Source organism: Vicia villosa, linkage group LG6 (assembly GCF_029867415.1).
Source record: "Vicia villosa cultivar HV-30 ecotype Madison, WI linkage group LG6, Vvil1.0, whole genome shotgun sequence".
Lineage (NCBI taxonomy): Eukaryota > Viridiplantae > Streptophyta > Magnoliopsida > Fabales > Fabaceae > Vicia > Vicia villosa.
In genome coordinates, this window is record NC_081185.1 from 159294020 (window position 1) to 159316497 (window position 22478).

General features: G+C 32.7%; 1 protein-coding gene across 1 annotated transcript; it reads left to right on the top strand.

Moving 5' to 3' along the window:
• The first annotated feature begins 136 nt into the window (after positions 1-136).
• On the top strand, positions 137-2881 carry LOC131610810 (probable galacturonosyltransferase-like 7). The gene is made up of 2 exons (XM_058882858.1): positions 137-1792; positions 2209-2881. The coding sequence occupies exon 1, from the start codon at positions 680-682 to the stop codon at positions 1772-1774; it is 1095 nt and encodes a 364-aa protein (XP_058738841.1). The 5' UTR covers positions 137-679; the 3' UTR covers positions 1775-1792; positions 2209-2881.
• The last annotated feature ends 19597 nt before the right edge of the window (positions 2882-22478 follow it).

Sequence of the window (22478 nt, forward strand, 5' to 3'; positions counted from 1 at the left end):
AATTCGTCCAAATTTAAAATAAATAATTAATTAATTTTGCCACCCCACTTTAGGTTACAAATTATACTAATCATTTCAAATGACAATAATAATAATAAATAAGTAATTAATAATGAAAGTACTAATAAGTTTAGAACCGTGCAATGCATTTGAGATACTCGATCAGTGGTGGAAAAGCCAATTGCAAAGCTGGAAAGGAAAAGCTGTCTTTCTGCACCACTCCCTGCCACTGCACACACCACTCTCTCATCTCATCACTCCTCCCTCATCTCCCCCCTCCCTATCCATTCAATCAATTTTCAATCTCTCTTATTATCATCATCATTACTCATTACTCCTCCACAACAAATCACACACATTCAATTATCAATTCAATCTCCTAAGTCACAATACTTTACTACTTGTATCAAAAATTTCAACATCACAGGAACATTATAGTATATTACCCAAATTAATTAATTCCTACTAAACTCTTCTCACTTCCTTCCTCAATTCGCTTTCTTCTCACGCATTCCTTACTCTCACTAACACTCATTCTAAACAAGATTCCTTTTTTCTATAAGGAAACCCTAGAAATCATATTATACTATTTCATTCCTTTCTTATATCCACTCATTAATCATCACCGTTTTAATTCTGGAGGAAGAGAGAGTTTTCTATTTTTCCGTTGTTGAAAAAAATGCAGTGGATTATAAGATTCTCACGGTTTTTCTCAGCCGCAATGTTGGTAATCTTTCTCTCTCCTTCCCTCCAATCCTATCCTCCCGCTGAAGCGATTCGATCTTCCTACCATATCCCTCACGATTACCGATTCTCGTTCCGGAATTCGCCTTCTTTCCATAATGCCGATGAATGCGATTCAGTTTCAGATAAAATCAGTGTTTGTGACCCTAGTTTGGTTCATGTTGCGATAACCCTAGATATTGACTACTTACGCGGTTCAATCGCGGCGGTTCATTCGATTCTGCGTCACGCTTTTTGTCCGGAGAGTATTTTCTTTCACTTCCTTGTGACAGACACGAATCTGGAGGCGTTGGTTCAGTCGACTTTCCCGGAGTTGAAGTTCAAGGTTTATTACTTCGATCCGAGTGTTGTTAAGGGTTTGATTTCGAGTTCGGTGAGGCAGGCGTTGGAGCAACCGTTGAATTACGCGAGGAATTATCTGGCGGATCTGTTGGAGAGTTGTGTGAGGAGAGTGATTTATTTGGATTCAGATCTTGTTGTTGTGGACGATGTTGCGAAGCTTTGGGGTACGGATTTGGGGGTGAAGACGATTGGGGCGCCGGAGTATTGTCATGCGAATTTTACGAAGTATTTCACGGCGGGGTTTTGGTCGGAGAAAGGTTTTGCGGCGACGTTTGAGGGGAGGAAGGTTTGTTACTTTAATACTGGAGTGATGGTGATGGATCTGGTGCGGTGGAGGAAAGAAGGGTACACGAAGAAGATAGAGAAATGGATGGAGATTCAGAAGAGTGAGAGGATCTATGAGCTTGGTTCTCTGCCACCGTTTTTGCTGGTTTTTGCGGGACGCGTGGCGGGTATTGAACACCGGTGGAATCAACATGGTTTGGGTGGTGATAATGTGAAGGGTAGTTGCAGAGATTTGCATGCTGGGCCTGTGAGTTTGCTGCATTGGTCTGGGAGTGGGAAACCATGGATTCGACTCGATTCGAGAAACCCTTGTCCTCTTGATGCTCTTTGGGCACCGTTTGATTTGTATGAACACGGGCACGGACTCGGACATGGACACATTCATGAATCATCATCATCATAGAAAGACAGAGACACAACGGTAATTGGTTAATGTTTCTCTTCTGGTGAAGCTAGATTTTCTCAACTCTGTGTAATCTTTGATTTCATTGAATTCTCATTATTTTGGTTAATTTTTTTGTGTTGATGAAATGAGATTATTAACCAGATAGTTATATTTAGTCATTGTTTCTGAGTTCTTGTTCATATAAACAAATCTTTTAGTCTGTAGTCTGTTTGATTTGATTAATTTTCTGCATTGAAAAATATTTAGATGAAGATGATTCTTCTGGTTCTTGGTTCTTGGTTCTTGGTTGATAATTCTTGTTGTACACAAGTTGGGTGTCTTGTAATAATCATAATGTACTAGAATTATGACAATTGTGTTGAATTTGTTTAAGCTTATCCATCAATATGAAGAAAAAAAACTAAGTGCTTTTAATTTGATTTCTTATTTAGTGTAATGGCTGGTGGTGTCTGGCAAGGCAGTAAGTAGGCACTGGTCTTTCAGTGATTTTAGTGTTTTATCTGTTGAATTTGTGTATGTTGGGAAGTGGCATGTTGCGAAAGGGAACAAAGAAAGATACTCGAAATTTTGTTTATTGTATGTATCTATGGTGGAAGTGGAAGACACGTATTTTGGTGGATAGCTTAGCTGTCCACGTCTGCAATAAGTTAATGTGAAAAGAAATTTGAAGCAATTGGGCAAGAGACATGATTCACATGAAGTATCTAATTTAGTCGGCAAAGGTATCAAAAACAAACAATCCAACGAGGGAAGCTAAGTTAAGGTATATGGATTTTGTTGGCAGTGAAGCTAAGTTTGCGGGCACTCTGAGGAAAGAGTGGTTTGGTTTGGTGACAGGGGAGAAGGGAACGGAACGTTTTGTGCACTTTGTGAATTTTTGTATTGGATTGATTGGATTATTCTATTCAATTTTTTATTGTCTGTCCGTCACTGTCACTTTGTCCTTTACACCGCTTGCATAATAGCTGGCATTGTAATGCTTTGTTCTGTATTTTCTTCCACCGTCAGATTAATTATGCTGCTGCATTTTTGGCCTCACAATAAATAAATATTATATCAAACTTGCATGTCCTTTTCTTCTACGATCCTGACACTATTGCATTGTTTAATATTACTTTTAAAATAAACGGAAATGTTTTTAGGACAGAGAGTCAGAAATCAAAACTGTATATATACTTTTTCTGGTTATGAATCTAAACTATACATTTTTTTATACGAATTTTGCTGCGTTCAAGCAAGTCCTCTTCTATCTTACATTTTTTTTTTAAAAAAAATTTATAGATAAAAGGAAAAATATTTATTATTTTATAAAATATCATTATTAATAAGATTTTTTTTCAAATAATTATGTTTCCAAACAATAATATTAAAATAACCATGTTTTTTCAATATTTTTCAAAATACCTATTTTAAATAAATAAAAATTGCATGAGCAGTCCTCAAGCCAACTGGATTGGCGTCCTTGAAAAACATTTTAGAAGAGAAATCAAGCCAACTGAATTGGCGTCCTTGAAAAACATTTTAGAAGACAAATCGGGCAAATTTGCGTGTTCAATGGATCAAGCCAATCTAATTGGAGTCTCTAATAGAACAAGTTTGGAGTCTCTAGTAGAGCAAGTCAATTCGATTGGCGCCTACACTTTGTACTTTAATAGAAGTTCCAATTCATCTGAAGCACCAATTCATCTGACATATACACTTTACATTTTTTCGGTTTTTAAATTTACTTAAAATAACTAATTTATTAAAAATTGATATACTAATATTATTTCCTTTAAAACAGGTTGCTTATGAGAATATTTTTTTACCCCAAGTGATAACAACCCACTTGATGATCATTCAGGGCATCGATTCCACACTCCAGATGTACCCTTTCTTTCCTGTATAGGTCTCTTTTGATTTTTCTAAGGTGTTTGATGCGAAGTCTCTGGAGCATCACCAATCACCATCATCATTAAGAATTTCTTGTAATTCTACGTAGTCTTGTGTCTATGTTAATGTGTCGTAATTGAGTTTTGCCCAAGTTATTGTAGTTTGGTTGTTTGTTTGGGTTTATGGGGTTACTGGTAGGCGGCATGGTCGATTGAATGGCGACATTAGTGTGAATACTTCAATGGAGAAAGTAAGAAATGATTGTTGGGGTGTTTGATAGCCATACGTTTGTTAGGTGTTTGGTTATTGATGTTTAGGTGTGTTGGCTACGATAGAAAGTATTGGTGTCATGTTTCTTGGGTGTTTTGGCTAAGAGAGGATGTGTTGGCGGTATATGTTTGTTGGATGTTTTGATTATAATCAAGTGGTTGTTGGTGGTATGTGGTATGCTCTTGGTTTTGTGGTTGAATATGTGGCATGTATTAGTTGAGGGTTTGGGTGTTTGTTGGTTAGTAATTTTGTTGGGTGAGAGTTGTATGTAAGTGGTATGGTAATTTTTTGGGGGATATATGTTGAAGCTTGTTGGCGTGGATCGACTAAATACCTATTTTTGGATATAAACTCAGTTGTAATTGATCTATACGAATACATATAATTAGGAGTTGGTTTAGATTTGATTGACATGACAACGTTAGTTAAGAGCAGTTGATAACGACGCTTTCATTGACGAAACTCAGCTTTAGCGAATTCTGCCCATTCAGAAAAATTCCATTGTTTTGAGTCTTTATTTAATGCCATTATGTCAGGCACTTTGGGGGATATGACATTTCTTGATGCATGTCGAACCGCGGTTTTACACGGTCACTATGGTGCATCTCCATAGTAATGAACTTGATGACTAGTGTTGTTGCACTCCATACAACTGCATCTTCTTCGTTCATTTCATGTTAACGATCTAGAACCAGATATGACCTCCAAATAAATTGTAGAGAAAACATAAATTAGATTAGTAAATAATTAATATTAAAAATAAACTATTATGAAATGAATAGTTCAATGGTAATACATCGTCTGGTCTCAGGTGATCCAAGAGATTTTGATAGGTTGTAATGTAGTTTCTAGGATATTTGTTGTAACTCATCCCAGATGCCTAAACAAAAAAGTTGTAAATAATTTGTATAGAATTAATAATATATATTAAGTAAATAAAATTAATGTTATAGACTTACTTTGTTGCATAGGGAATTGTGTAGCCGTTGTGGGAGACATGCACTCGGGACGGCAATCTCGACAAACCTCATGCTTGGAGCAAAATGGTGCATCTATAAAATGTAGATGTACCTATCTTTGTGTTTTTACACAAATAATTATAGAGACAGGACAAACAAGCAGAACTCCAAGTATACATTCCGATTTTATCTATGTTTCTTAAAAACGGTAAATACATAATATGTAACACTACAACCAGTATTATTAGGAAATATGAATAAATCAATTAGTAGCAAGGGGTGGGAATAGGCTGGACCAATCTAGGCTTTGCCAAACATGAGTCTCGCTTGTCAAAAATTTCAAAGCTTAAACCTGACCTGTGGCCTATTAAATGCTTATTTTTAGGCCTAAATCTGACCTTTTCGAAGGCCTTTTTGGCCTAAGAGCCTACATAAAAGCCTCTTTTATTTGGGCATTTGTAAATAAGAAATTTAACGAATGTTTAAATAGACTAACAAATTAAAAGATTAGTACGACTAAATACTTATTTGTGTTGACTTACTAAAGTTTACCTATTAACATAAATTTTGTGTTACTATTTGTTTGAGAGAACTTATGAAAACAACTTATGACATTGTTCATAAGGTTTTTGCAGTTAATATTCATCAGTTCTTCCAAATGACTACGCTTGATTTTTATATTTTAATTCAAATTATAAATATAATATTTTAATAATAATTAAACTATATATATATATATATATATATATATATATATATATATATATATATATAGAGAGAGAGAGAGAGGGGTCAGTCTACTAGGCTTTAAAGGTTTTTTGTATAGCCTGTGGCCTAGTCTTTTTAGTTAAATAGGCTTTTAAAAAAGCCTAAACCTTTTCTATTTGAAAAGAAGTCAAGCCTGACTTGGGCCTGTATAGGCTAGGTCGTAAGTCTCTGTTAGTTGGCTTGACCTATTCTCACTCCTAAGTAGCACAATATAATATCTAGTTTTATTTATTTTCTCTTGTTCATTAAAATTTTTCAGTTAATATCATACCTCTGTAATGAGTTTTAAGGCGGGTAAGTAAAACATATTAGCCCATCGGAGTATCATCTAACAATTGGCACCCAAAAGTTCCTCGCATATTTAATTGGCTAGATTGTACATTCCATTAATTGCATTGTCATCAATAGATAAACCCAATAAAATGTACACGTTCTTTGGTATTAAAGTACATTTATTGGTTGGAAGAAAGAAAGTGTGTGTTCCGAGTGTCCATTTTTCTTGTAGAGTGATGATAAACTTGCATAAACGAAGTAGGACATAATTTTGATAACATGGCCAAAACTAATACGTTCAACATAAGGTTGAATATACCCGTTGTGTGAGATATATTCATGGACACAAGTACAAAATTTCAATAGGTCTTTAAAAAGCATAAATAAGTTTTTCATAAAAATAACGGATTAGAAGAATAGAGGGGAGGAAGGAGTGAGAATGTTAGTAAGTGAAAGGTGGGCTTATAATTTTAACTAGATTATCCTAATTATATAAATTAGGAGATAACATAGGTTTAGGAGAGACTTCCAAATAGTACGTGAAAACAAACTTGAAGAGAATAGAGACAGGGAGGTTAGGAATACAAGTGGGAGAAGGAAAAGGCTAGAGGGAAGAGCATCACCCATATTATAATTTTATTGCTGCTAGGATATCCAAGGTAAGGGGGAGAACTACTCATCTAATGAGTATATGCATGAGGGGTTGAAAGAGGTGTCCTTAACCTTCAAAAGGATTATCGGATTTTTTTTATTGAATTATGAAAATTGATGAAGAGTTGCTGATATATAACGATGTTGGTGATAAAATTTGTGTACTATTATGTGTGAAAATTTTGTTTATGTTTGCTTTGAACCTCCTCCATTGTTATGTTGAAAAAGCTTCGAAAACATAACTTGAAAACCTTGAAAAATGATTTTTTTTTATGTCAATCGGTGATATATTGTGAATTCTCTATTTAATCATTAAATAATTGTAGTATGTCAAATTCTAAGATCGGGTTTTTACGAAATCAAAATCAGAGGTCCAGAAGACCTTTAATGGTGAAAAATAAGTATATGGACTGTTTTTCAAGCTTGTAATTGGTTAAACACTGAATGTAACCGGTTACTTCTATTTCGGGTGAAAATTGTAGAATTGAAAACGGCGTATATAGAATTCAGTAACTATGTTTGACGCATGGTTTGAAGCGTTAGAAAGCTAACGCGAAGTACTATCCCATGATGATGGTTTAGGGGTTTAAGTTTGTATGTATGATGAATGGAGGTGAATAATTGAGGATGATGTTGTGTTGATTTTGTAAGTGGTGATGTTGATATGCTACCATATGAGTATGAATCATGTTAATGAATTATGTGATGTTGTTGTGGGATAACAGTTCGGAAGGGGAACTATTATTGTTGGGTAAAGGCATATTTTATTATTGAAGTGAATTCTCACCCCTGTGCTTTGATGTTGTCCATCATGGACATCTTGCAGATAATCAGGATTAGAAGCTGATGCTGTGAGTGGAAGAAACTTTTGAAGTTATTTTCATTTAGTTTTGTTGTTTATTTAGTAGCTATGCTCTGATTATGTAACATTGGAGTTGGGACACTTGTTTTAATTGTTGAATTCGAATTAATGTTGAGGAATTTTTATGACATTTATTTTAATATGAAGAGCAAACATGATAGTGTCAAGTATTTTAATTTGATTTTTCGTGGCTATTTGAATAAATTAGAGATGTTTTGAAATTGGTAACACTTTAATCAGCATATAATTCTTTTTATATAAGTCTTAGAGTTAGGGTGTTACATTAGTGGTATTAGAGCAAGTCGGTCCATTCGGCCAGATTGTGTAATATTGTATCTTCTCTGGTATGCGACATGTGTGTGAAACTAAGTTTTTGGTTATCATGTGTAAAACTAAGGTTTTGACCTCAGAGGTTTTGAACTTGAAGACTAACCGTTCCAAGCTCCGTGTTTGTAGAAAGAAGACTAACCACTTCAATCCACCATTGGAAAGGAAGACTGGTCGCTTCACTCTCAAGATTATTTGGAATAAAAGACGTAAACATTCATATCTATCGTCTTGTATTATTTTGTTGAAGGTCAGCCATCAATTCCTTGTATAAGGAGATTCACGAGTCTTTTCTACTAAAAGCTCTCAAAGTTTATTGGAAATTCTCAAGATCAATTCATGGGGACAAGACTAAGTCTTTTTTTTTTATTTAGTAAACCTGTATAATTCTTGGTGATCTTCTTCTTCCATTAACTCCTTTTATTTCTACAATTTATTTTTCCGTTGCTAAAATTTTAAAATATTTTTAAACTCTAATTTTATTTCACAAAGTTTTTTCAAAATCACGTTTTTCCAAACCACACAATTCACTCCCTCTTGTGTGTGAAGTCTCTAGTCCAGCATGTGGCATCAGAGCCAAACTCCTTTTTAAGGACTAATCATCTTAGGAAAAAGATGACTTCCGACACAAAATCTTTCCTAAATACACCACCACTTTTGGAAAATGGCCGTTTTAATATTTGGCAAGCAAGATTCAAAACATTTCTTCAAAGGATAAATCATGATTTGTGAAAAACTATAGTGAATGGTCTGATTTATCCTACTTATCAAGTAAATGATTAAGTAGTGGAAAAACCCTATTCTTGTTGCACCGAAGAGGAAAAGAGGAAGATAAATATAGATCTTAAAACCAAGAACTTTGTAATAAAGTCTCTAGATGACAGTAAACTTTTTGATATTCACCATTGTAAAACTGTCAAGAAAATGTGGGATGCTCTTGAAAAGTTATATGGAGTTTCTCCAAATATAGCGTAAGAGAAGATGAACACACGAGGCGGAAAAGATATAGATACAAGTCATAGATGTTTTTCAAAATTTAGAAACATAGGAAATTTTGTTAGAAACTGTTTTACTAAAAAAATCTAAGAATTAAGAATTGGAAATACTAAAAAAATCTAAGAATTAAGAATTGAAAATTTAATCCAACTCTTAAATCAATAGATGTGAGCCTTCATAAATTTCAGGAAAAAAAGAAGAAATTATAGAGAAGATGAACGAGCTAGTTCAACTACTCAAAGATGGAGGAATCCAAACTGAAGAATCGTCATCCTCATCTTACTCCTATCATACGACTCATGTACAATCCTTCGAAAGAACATACTCAGTAGTTGAACGATCTTCTGAAGATTCAACATCAAATGAAGGATCCTCTTGTTCAAGAATTAACAAAGAAGATGAAGAAGTTTCTTCAATACTCGAACGAAGAAGAGGATGTGAGACATCAATCTCGGAGAGAAATATGAAAGAATCTTCTTTCAACAAAGATGATAAAATCTACTCAAAGGCATCATATAAGGAAGATATTTTCCCAAGTATCAAACCACTTTATGCTTAACTCTTTTAAATGTATGATCATTTAAAGAAAGAAAATATAAAATTAAGATAGCGTACCCTAGGAAGATTTACCAAATGGAATTTTGACTCAAAGTTATCTAGTCAGAGCTCTCACATAAGTAAAACAAGTCTAAAACTTGGAAAGAAAAGAAAGAATATAAAAGATATTGTTCACAAAGGGAAGAAGTGTCATGTATATAAATGCACACATTGTAAGGCTATGTTTGGGAGTTTGGAGGGGAAGGGAGGGAAGAACTTTGAAAAATAGGAAAAATTGGGTGAAAAGGATAAAACGATTTTGAATATGAGGGTTTTGGAGGGTTTGAGTTTATTCATAACACCAAAAACCCCATAAAATAGGGGAACTCAAAAATTGTATTAAAGGAGGGTTTTGAAGGGCTTACATAAATTTTCCAAATATCTTTTAGGTTGTTATAGTATTCTGAAAATTAAAAATTTAGTAATGATAATGACTCTTTTATCATTCTAAACAAAATCATTTTTTCAAAAAATGTCAAATATTTTCCTATATTTTTTTATAATTTCGTTTTTGGAAGCCTTCTCCTCCCCTCCTCTCCAAACTCCCAAACACAACCTAAGAGAGTAGGGTACTTAGAACCTTTTTGTTTTGATAAATTAAAACCTTAGATCTTTTGTGACTAATGCACCTGGGCCAAGAAGATGATGTGGGCATCAAAGGTGAAACCCTAATATTTTACATGTATGCTTTGCAAGTTAAAGCTTTGACGTTATTAAAATAAAATTGTGCAAATCATCATTATACTTTAGAAAGTATACAACGTCTATAAAGACTATGATCCCAAATATGAACAATGATGGCAAATATCAACCGTTATGATCAAAATAAATTATTTGAGATTTTTTATCTGTAGTGATCAGTTGAATATATATATATATATATATATATATATATATATATATATATATATATATATATATATATATATATATATATATATATATATATATATATATATATATATATATATATATATATATATATATATATATATATATATATATATATACAGGGGCGACGCCAGCGTCCGGCTAGGCTGGGCAGCTGCCCAGGCTCCTCCTTCTCTCGGCCTGAACTTCAAAATATCATCGCAATAGTCTCTCTCACTCAGAAAATTGAAACTGCTACATGGAGTACTCGTGAAACAGTGATGTGTTTAGATGTCGAATCGTCGCGATTTCTTTTCTTCTTCCTTTTCTTTCACTTATAAGCTTGATTTTCAATGTGAAATCGTTGTTGTGATATTATTCATTGTTGTTGCAGGTTGTGGTTTATGAATCGCTGAAGAATTGTTGCTGAATTTATCGTTTCGCGCTATGCACATCAAGTGTTCGGTGAAATGCTTGAACCATGTTCTTTTGTTTTTCTATGTTAAAATCTCTTGGTTTCAGGTCTGAGTTGGTGTTTATTTAGAGTTGCTTAGTTTTGTTTATATTTGATATTGTTTTTGGATTGCAATTATAATCCTTGTGCTTGAGTTTTCTTTTACATTTTTGGCTAATAAAGATACTCCAAAATATAAACTAGTCCGGGTTTATTTGAAAGAACCAAATCCTTGGACTGATGTTATTCAAGAATCTGAAATAGATATGCTCAAGTCAGCATTTGTTATAAGCAGTAACCAACTGATTGTGAGCTACTTAAGTGATGTGATATTTGTTCTCCAAGTAAGAGACTTAGAAATAGGTTCCCTGCAACATCAAATACCAATTGACATAGGCATAGTTAGTGAAATTTCTGCACGTCATCAAGATAGTGTGGTTTTCATTTCCTTTTCAAGCTTTTTTTGACTCATGGTATCATATATTAGTGCAACCTGGGGGAACACAGATTCTTGATATGAAGATATTTTGTGAGATTGAGGTCCATGGGTTTGATCGCTCAGAATTTAAGTCAATCAGGTAAAAAATGAAACTCACTCATGTTCAAAGTTTTCATTATAAATTAGGCCCTCTGAGATACCATTATTCTGTTATGAGTATAGCCATTGTTGTCTCTTGAAATTTCTTTGTTTAATATATGTGTCAATTTCTTGCATTTGATTATTTGATACGAAATAACACATTTAAGGTTTTTGTGCCTAGTAAAGACGGAGCGAAGGTACCGATGTTTATTGTTGCGAGTGATAAAGTTTGTTATAGAAGAGTTTAGTGCCGACTTTGAGGATATTTTAATAATTAAAGAATTAGAAATATTCTTTTGAAAAGATACTTTATTTATGGAATTTTTAAATATTGATCATAATTGATAAAAATTCAGTAAGGTGCTCTAAATATAGAATCAATAAATCTTAAACGTTAATTAAATCTGATGGCTGATATCAATAATTCTCATTTCTCATAAAAGATATCAATTCTCACCGGATACGCTCCCATATATATATATATATATATATATATATATGATGGACTTATTTATTTTGTGGATGTACCAACTCTCTCATACAACGATGTGTGAGGGAGGATATATTAGGGGTGGCAAACGGGCATGCCCGCCCCGTTTAGACCCGCCCCACGAAAGTCCGCGAAAAAACGGGGCGGGGCGGGGCGGACTTTTTAAAGAGTGCGGGTCTAAAACCTTGCCCCGCCCCGCAAAAAAGTGAGGGCGGGGCGGGGAAAGCCCACGGGCATTCGGCTTTTTAGGCCTAAAAATAGTAAAATTCTATAAAAAAAAATGCCCGCAAAAGCCCACAAAAAAGCGGGGCGGGGCGGGCACATTAAAGAGTGCGGGCCTAAAACCTTGCCCCGCCCCGCGAAAAAGTGCGGGTAAAACGGGCTTTCCCCGCGGGCCGGGCCCGTTTTGCCACCCCTAGGATATATCATGTGGTGTTTTTTTTTAAAAAAAAATATTGAAAATAATAAAAACTATTTTAAGATTGAAATACTAAACAATATTTAATTAAACTATTAAAATAATAATTTTAATCTTTTGCTCATCAAAATTAGAAATAATTCTCCCCTTGGTTTATTCCCCTCTAATCAAACACCATGTGAAATGTTTCTCATTCCTAAACCAGGGTTTTTCGGGTCAATTCTCCTTGTCCTTGGTGTTCACACGTGGTTCTATAATTATTGAGATTTTCAAAATGAAAAAATATTTAAATTCGTTCGAATTGCATGCTTGTGACTTGTGAAAACAGCAAAGAATTATCAATCTTGCAAAGTGCATGAGATTGTTTAATAACTTAAACTTTCAAATATTAGGGTGGGGGTGATCCATTCCAACAAGTATTCATGGTGCATGAACATAAATAAATTAATTCACAATTTGGTTTAGTTTTAAAATAGTATGATTATGAATGTCTATTAATTATGAGATTTTATATTGATTTTTAATATATATGAATTTTCAATTATATACTCGTAAGAAACAAAATAATTTATTGGTTATACTAATCCACAATAGCGATAAAAAAATTTGATCTGTTTTCGAGATTGTTACGTGATTTTGGTTTTGTTACGAAATCTCAATTCTGTTGATGGTAATTTTGATAGTCTGAATTTTAATCAATTTTTCTTTTTTGGGTTAAGCATGATTGAGTAAGTTTTTCTTTTTACTCCTTACTCTCTCTTTAACTTGTTGGTTATTGTTTTTATTTATTGATGATTTTATTTTATTTGTTAGACACTTTTTGTACCATCTTTCATTTCATTTCACGTCTCCTTTGACATTGAGTTTTAATAATTTTTTTAAAATGAAATAATACTTTATTTATATAACTAACGGTGTGTTTGTTTTGAGTAAATATAATAAATTTCAAAGAATATTTATAAAATATATTTTGTTTAACATTATAAATTAAAAAATAAATAAAATAAATATATAAATGTGAAAAGTTATTGGAGATTACCTCTCTTATTCTCCCAAGAATATAAGATTCTCACCCTTTTACATGAGAATAAAAAGAAAAAAAATAAAGTGCAAATAAAACCCCCAGAAATAAAATATTCCAAAACATAATTTATAAATATTTGCAACAAATATGGGAAAGTAAAAATTTAAAGTAATATTCCTAGGAATAAATCTAGAATCCATCTATCAAACGCCCCTTGAGATTTCAAGTAGAAAATGGACAATAAACTGTATCGTTATTTTTTTATTGATAAAATTAATTTTTTGTAATTATATTTATTATTTTAGGAGACACAATATATTATTATACATAATTTAATATTTTTTATAAAATATTAGTTGTTTCTAATATTAGAAAATTAAAAGTACAAAGACAAATAATATGAAAACATAATAATTGTTAGAACACACTTTCTCATACTTTGTCATGTTGTTTGAAGCAGTTTTAAAAATGTAAGTACCCATAATATTTTGCATAAAACTTTTTTTTTCCGACTATCATTGCAATTTAATAAATAAATTTTTTATTTTATAACAAAATAAGAATGAAGATTCATTTTGGTCATTCACAAAAATTACAAAATCTAAATTAATTTTCCATAAATTTTTTTTTGATTTTATCCTTTATGAAATTAAAGGGAACGTATTAGTCCCTCTATTAATATTTACTTCAAATCGATTTTTTCAACCTTTAAACTTCTTTACTACCAGGCCAATGTACATTTATGATAAATAGTTCTCATGATTTTTTTTAATAGGCAAGAGATCTATTAAAGGGAGCTAAAGGGAAACTTCACCCGACATTACAGACACGGAGACATCCCTTACCTCTCAAAACAACGGAGAGGAAGAGTACTCCATATATAGAAATTACTACAATCAACAATTTTACAACTAGAAGAAAGCCAAATCCACGAGCTATACACTATGGCTGACATACATTCATCAAAGCTCAGGTTAACATCGTTGAAAATAACATTATTTCTCTTAAACCAAATACTCCAAACCGATACTAACCAGATAACTGACATCACTCTTCTCTTCATCTTATTCAATACTTTCTCACAATTAAAGAAGAAAGATTTAAACTCCTCCAAATTCAACTCCCCAAGTGATCCAATCCAACCATAGACTTTCCTCCAAATATTATCGGAAAAAGAGCACAATCTAAAAAAATGCAAAATAGTCTCACCCTCCGAACAAAACACGCACCTGATTTGAATAAAATCCATGAGAATTTCCCGCTTAAAGAGATTATCTTTAGAAGGTAACATGTCGTGAAGGAGTCTCCACCCGAAGTGTTGTATTTTATTTGGAGCTTTAGATTTCCACAAGTGATACAAAGCACCAAGAACTCCACTCGGGACAGTAGCAGCCGCACTCACCGAAGCAAACAAACGATAACAAGAATTGACAGTAAAGTGGCCTTCCCCATGCTTCATCCAAACAAAACTGTCATCAGCTTCCCTTTCCATAACAATAGCAGCCAGCAAACCTGTTAATTCCACACAAAGGTTCTGCACATCAGTATTATGATTCTCCACTAATACTGCAATGTTCCAATGCCATTCAGAACCCTGCCATTGACCAGCATCTTCAACGCTACAACCTTTGTTTAATGCTATTGCGTGAACCTCCGGAAACGCATCCTGCAAAGTTTGATTACTCAGCCATTTAAAGTACCAGAACGACGTTTCCCGACCATTTGCCACCTTGCTAAAAAATAGCACCTGCAAAACTATCAATGGGATCAACAGAATTATCAGACAGAATCAAATCATGATTTATAATAATATTAAACAATTCTAAATCATGATTTACAATTATATTAAACGTTTCTAAATCTAAAGCAAAAAATAAACCCTATGTACATTGATGATAAATAATTCTCATGATATATAGTAATATTAAACAATTTAGAATTTAAAATAAAAAATACAAATTTATAATCATGGGTCTTGAACTCAATTATTATTAAAATTTCTGATGATAAATATTTAACATAATAATTCAGAAAAAACAATTACTTATTTACTTATTTCAAACAACACACAAATAAATATTTGTTCATTTTAAATAATATATAAATTTAAAAATAAAATTAAAGAAATGTAAATCTTAAATATAATTAATTAAATAAAAATAACTTAAATATTACTTAATTGAAATTAAATATCACAATAATAAATATTTATTTATTTTAAATTAATTCAAATGAAATAATAATTAATTAAATTAATGGTAATTTAATTAATTTTTAAAATATTTATTTAATTCAAATTAAATTATCAATTAATTTTTAAAAATATTTAATTAATTTAAATACAATAATAATAATTAATTTTATTTTTAAATTTGTGTATTATTTAAAATGAGTAAATAAGTAAATGTCTATGAATTATGAATTATTATGTTAAGTATTCATTATTAAAAATATTAACAACAAAAGTTGATTGGTTTAGTTATAAAGTAATTAATATTTAACATGTTTGGTTCATATATTTTTTTAATCAAATGAATAACTTTATTGAGATTCAAAAAGCCAATACAGCGCAAGTGATCAATTTAGATCCAATAGTTCTACAAGGACCAAACAAACCAAGAAGACTTATATCAAGGTATCATAAGCCTACTCAAATGGGGCCTAATATTCCTATTGTCCCAGCATCTATACACTACAACATCTAAGATGTTAGAAATACTTTGTTGTATGCTCATATTGTCCCTAAAGCAGATAATGTTCCTAAATCTCCCGCACTTATGCACAAATTCGGTAAAGGCACACTATATAATTCTTTGCTTCCATCCTTTCTTCTTACAAATATTGATGAACCACATCACTTCCTCCTTCCATTGTTGAGGGTTGTGCACCAATTGCAACCAACACAAGACTCCCTCCCATATAGGTCTCAGACCTGGAAAGTCAAAGAACACATGATCTAGAGTTTCGCTTGCCCTGCAAAAAGTACAATCATCCGTATCAAGCATACCGAATCTCCGTAATCTTTCCTTGGTTGGTAAGCTGTTGTGACACGCTCTCCATAATGTGTGTATGGCTTTAGGTATAGGACAATTACTAAACATTGCTTGCCTCCAATAGACATCTTGTACATGGTCTTGCAAATTCAAGTACATACTTCTAGCATTATACTTACTCTGCTGCAGGTTCTGAGTTACAACATTTATGGTTTTCAATATACTTTTCATCACCCAAGATGCATATTGCTTGACTGGAACCTCCATGATATTCTCCCCCCTTTGTATAGTAGGCATTTATCCATCGTATCCAAAGGCTATCAGCCTTGCCACTCAAGTTCCATAGGTTTTTTGCTAAGAAAATTTTATTCCATTCATGGAGATCAATGATGTTGAGCCCTCCTTTCTTCTTGGGAGTGCAGACTTTTTGCTAAGACACGGGAGATTTTCTGGTTATTACTTTTGTCCCAGCCCAAAGATAGGATCGGAAAATAGCTTCAATGTTCCTAATGACTTGTTTAGGCATAGGCGGACTATGAATCCAATAGTTACTTGTGGAGAAAAGTACACTTTGGATTAGTTGAGTTCTACCTGCAAAGCTTAGCAATCTAGAACTCCAATGTCTAATTCTACTAACTATCTTCTCAATTAGCCCAAGACATTGTTGCACAGTAATCTTCTTGCTAGTGAGGGGGATCCCCAAATATTTGAAAGGCAAAGACCCCTCCTCAAAAGTGGTGGCTCTTATGATGTCTTGCTTTGCTCATTCCTCCACATTGCCAAAGTACACTTTGCACTTAGCGGGTTCACCTCCAAACATGTTGACTCAATCTTTGGTTCATATTTTTTGTTTTAAATTCATAATTGTTTAATATTATTATAAATTATAGGAATTATTTGTCCTAACCTAGTGATAAAAGTATAGGATGTGACTTAAAGATTCTTGATTCGATTCCTTCTAAAAATATTTTTTATCTTTTTTAACACTTTCAAATCTGAAATTTTTTTTTTTTTTTGTGAAAGATTATTTTGAATTCTGTAATTTTTGAGAAAGACTTAAGTAGGTCTTCGCTCACAAAATAATATAGAATTTTGCTAGAAAAAAAAATTAATATAGAATTTTGAACAACTTTAAATTTTTTTTACTAAAATTTAAGTTACATTAAATACAAGCCGAACAAGTGGATCCATACATATTACACCAAACAAGCTGACATTATGACTACCGAAAAAAGGAAGGCTCGTGGATAATAAGAACAATTCTGAAACAAAAAGAGTTGGTGATCCAAAAGAACATATACCTTAAGGTGCAGAGCAAGAACATTGTTAATAGCTTATATATATACAAGCTATTATGGAGGAACATGAAAAAGTACTGGAAGATTTTCTATGACAATCGGGTATGGCCAAGATCTCAATTTGTTTTTTTGGCTTGCTTGCCATGAAAAATTAGCGGCAAAAGAGAGATTGTAGAGTTTGAAATGTTAGTAGAAGATACGATACGAGTTAAGATCCTCTCTATTTTGTTAATTATCAAAATTTTGTAAATAAAAATGCAATAATGTGACATTTGATGGGTCCACTTATTTTTAATACATTATAAATGTCTTCAAAACTATAGTAATAGAGAGAGAAAATAGAGAGGATCTTGGCTCAGAAAATACCTATTGTGTTTGTCAAATGCAGGAAACCATAATTTGGACTCATGTGCTTAATTGGATGCAGGTAATTCATATGCCCGAAAATTGGAAGGAGGAGCTTAAGTGGTTTATAAAAGGCAAAGTAAAAGAAAAGGATGGAAAAAAAGCTTGATAAAAATTGCAACACTGTATGAGTGTTGGATGTATAAGAATGCAATTAGTTTTGGAAACATTGTTAGTAATATTAGCATAGGCCTCAAAATCATAAATATTTTGATTAATAGAGCTTGGCTAAACCCAAAGCTTAGAGAACATATTGGTAGGATGATGCAATAGATAACTTGGTCTTATGAGATTATAGGTTTTTGGTGGGATCCATTTGAGTCACCTTTGTACTAACTGTTTTTTGTTTAATTAAAGTAATTTGATTGAAAAAATACAAGCCGAAGCTAAAACTAATTATGCAATTCAGGTTTGATTGAGCTGTAAAATTCTCAGCAAAAAGAATTTCAAAAGAGGAGAGGAGTGAATACAATATCCAAAAGCATGCATTAAACATTGGTAGATGTTGCTAAATAGTTATTGGTATCATTTAATTAATGGAATGATGTGTTAGGTTTAGGATAATATTTACAAACTAAATATTAACGGATTGGGACGTGGCAACTATTGTTCAAGCTGCAAAAGTGAATCATTGTTTATTTTGTTATGGACATCTTTTTCACGTAGTTGTCATATAATACTGTTATTGAATATACAATTTTTTTTAATTCTTTTTCCCCTTTCTCTCTTTTTATCTTATTAAATGAAAAAGGATACAAGCTTTTTTATTTAATGAAACATGACTATATGAGGTGTTGAACGCATGACAGCTAGCTGTTTTTTTTTTTTGGTATTTATTAAATTAAAATTTTTTTAGTAAATAAACATTAGCAATTAATTTTATTAGATAGAGAGATAAAATTATAAAGCAATCCACCATAACTATACTTTTATTCTCTTTTAATTTTAAGTAAAAGAATTATAAAGCAATTTCTATGTAAAAATAATGATTTTGATACTATTTTTAATTTCAAATAAAAAATGTTTTGGTAGCAATTCACCGTAATTGTATTCTTGCCACATCAATAAGAGTGACGATTCATTAAAAAAAAAAATCTATAATAATTATATTTGATTTGAACAAGTGATATTTGTTGGAACAAGTGATATTTGTTGGAACAAGCCTCATTCTTTCACTCAAGTGATGCACACATGCACAAATCTCAAGTTCTTTGCAACCATCGACTTGGATGACATCATTTTACTAAACATTTTGAGATGATTCCCCACCCTAGTCATCCTAGTGAAGAAGTCACCTACACTTTTGTTTTCTTCCATCTGAAGCAACTCATACAACCTTTTGTGAGTTTGTAACCTCACATCCTTCACTTTTTTCAGCACCATCAAATGACTATTCTAAGATATCCCATGTCTCCTTCGATGGTTCAATATCTCCAACTTTTTCAAAATTGTTTGGATCAACACATTGGTGGATTATAAATAATCTTGCAACCTTGTTGGCATGTTTCTAGTCCTTTGAGGTCTGTTGGTGCATGCTCTAACCTTTCTACCATCTGATTGAATCTCTTTATTAGCTTCACAAATCACACATGATTCTCACTTAATCCTTCTTGGTATAATTACTCCAATCCCATTTTTTGAGTTCATTAATGATCACATCCATGTTGATCACAATCTTCCTATTCACAGGATCAAACAATTTGTAGCCACCAGCTGAATGATAGCCAATCAAGACCATTTGGCTTGATTTGTCATCAAGCTTTCTTCTCAATTGGTCAAACACATGTCTATGTGCAATAAACACAAATGCCTTCAAGTGGCTTAGACTTGGCTTGACACCATACCAACATTCTTCTGGTGTGATCCCTTTTAACCTCTTGGTTAAACATCTATTCAAGATGTATGTGCAGTGGACACAACCTCACTCAATATCTCATTTGGTAGATGATTGCCCTTTAACATACTTCTTACCATGTTCAAGATGGTCTTGTTCATTCTCTCGCAGTTCCATTTTGTTGAGGTATGTCTGTTGGCACCGCCTCATGCACAATCACTTCTCTTTCACACAGTGCATCAAAATCATTTGATGCATATTCTTCTCCACCATCAGTCCTTAAAGTCTTGATCTTGTGACCACTTTGGCTTTCCACCATGGATTTGACTTTAGTGAACACTTTAATCACTTCACTTTTCTTCTTTATCAAGTATTTTCACAATTTTTTGCAATAGTCGTTTATGAATGTAACAAAATACTTGTTACCTCCAATTGAATCCACTTGAATAGACCCACGCACGTTTGAGTATATGAATTCAAGAGAGGTTTTAGAACTTCTTCCTATATCTTTTTGAAGTTATTCTAATGTTGCTTTGCCTACACACATTCCTCACGCACTTCATTAGGAATATGGATTTCTGGTAGACCTGAAAACATGTATCTCTTATTCACGTGGTCGATGTCCCTAAAATTGAGATGACCAAGCCTGTAATGCCATAGCCATTCATCTCTGCTAGTTGTAAATTATAGGCATTTGTGTTCCATCACATCAAGTTCAATCTTGAAGGTACTATTCTGAGACATAGGTGCCTTTAAGATTAATCTTCCACTTGAGTCATGTACTCTTATCATCTTGTTTTCTATCTTTGCTTTATAGTTCTTTTCAATCAGTTGACCAGTGCTAAGTAGATTTCTTTTCATGCCTAGAATGTATAACACATTTGAAATCAATGTCTTCTTGCCATATTTCCTCAAGATTAGGATATCACTAATGCCATCAGCTGTTAAAGTGATGTCAGTTGCAAACTTTACTTTGTTTCTACCGTCATGAGTGACAAACATCCCAAGTCCAAGTACCATTGGTCTCTATGCTTTTCTTCCTCCCTTTTTACCACCATCAGCAACACATCTTCATCATCTTATTTTGCAAGACTCACATCACCTTTTTGGTTGCCCTTCTTATCTACAAACCACTAATTAGCATAATGACCATATTTCTAATAGTTGTAACACTGAACATTGGTTTTTTTTAATCTTCTTTCTCCTCTTCCTCTATCTGTAGCACTACTTCTATGACTACCTTGAGTTGTAGCTTGCTTCTGATTTGATGAGTTTCCTTCTTGCTGGTAACTTCTGTCACTTGAATTGTTGTAGCCTCATATACCTTTGTTTTCATTTCATTTTCCTTTGCCCTTTCTATCTCTTGTTGATTGTGCCTGCAACACCACATCACTGTTAGTATTGCTTGCAAATCTCTCCTTCATTCTTTATTCATGAGATTCAAGTGTCCCTTGTAGTTCTTCCTTTGTCAAACTTGACAAGTCCTTTTATTCTTCTATGGCTACTACAACATGATCAAACTTTGGAAGCAAAGATATCAAAATCTTTGCAACCATCGACCTAGATGACATCATTTCAACAAACATTTTGATCTGACTCACCAGCCTAGTCATCCTAGTGAAGTCACCTATGCTTTCGTTTTCTTTCATCTGAAGCAATTCATACAACCTTTTGTGAGTTTGTAATCCCACCTCCTTCACTTTTTCTGAACCACCAAATGACTTTTCTAAGATATTTCATCCCTCCTTCGATTATTCAATATCTCCAACTTTTCTAAAATTGTTCAGATCAACACATTGGTGGATTATAAATAGGGTTGTATAATTCTTCTTTAATTCTTTGTGAGCAGACTTTTGTTCATCAATGGCACTATCACTGGTTGATGTCACTCACTCATTACAAGATTCTACACATCTTGATAGAAGAAAAACACCTTCATCTGCTTACAACAATTATCATAATCCGTGCCATTCAAAATGGGAAGATTTGTAGGAAGGTGTCCATTCGAATGAGAAGTCATTGTTTGAGATTTCCCAAGAATCGCAGTCAATGCTCTAGATACCAAATGTTGGAACAAGCCTTGCATTAATAGAATTTTCACAATTAACTAGTTAGTTACTTGTTTTCTAAGTAACACAAGGCACTATGAATTATACTTTCAACAATATTGTGGCTGATATAACTGGTATAATATATAGAGTCGTCTTAAGTTTTTGAAGTCTTGTGTATGTAAGTCTTGGCTCGACCATGATAAAATAATTAGAGATTCTATTTACCTACAGTTTAACATAAATATATATTTTACTGATGCTCTATTTAACCGTAAATAATTTTGGACTGTACAGTATCCTGCGTTGCACACCCTTAAAGATGACTTAATCAGATTAATATTCAAATTTAAAAATACTTATCAACACATGAAGTGGATTTCGAGATCAAAGAAGAGAATGAAACATTTCTCGAGGAAAAATTTATTCGAACAATTAGATATTGGGTCTAATATAGTTTATTTTGTTAAGAAAAATGGTTCTTTGAAAGGTACATAAATTTTAGAGACTTAAATGTAAACAATTGACACTTTAATCTTGCTCCTATAACTGACATGTTAATAGAGTCACCATTTGATAATGAAATTCTAAGCTTAATGGATGGGTGTGCAGAACATAACTAAATATTATAGAAGAAATGTACCTAAAATGACATTTAGATGTTCAGGATCATTAGGAACTTTTGAGTGGGGTATTCATGCCATTTTGATTA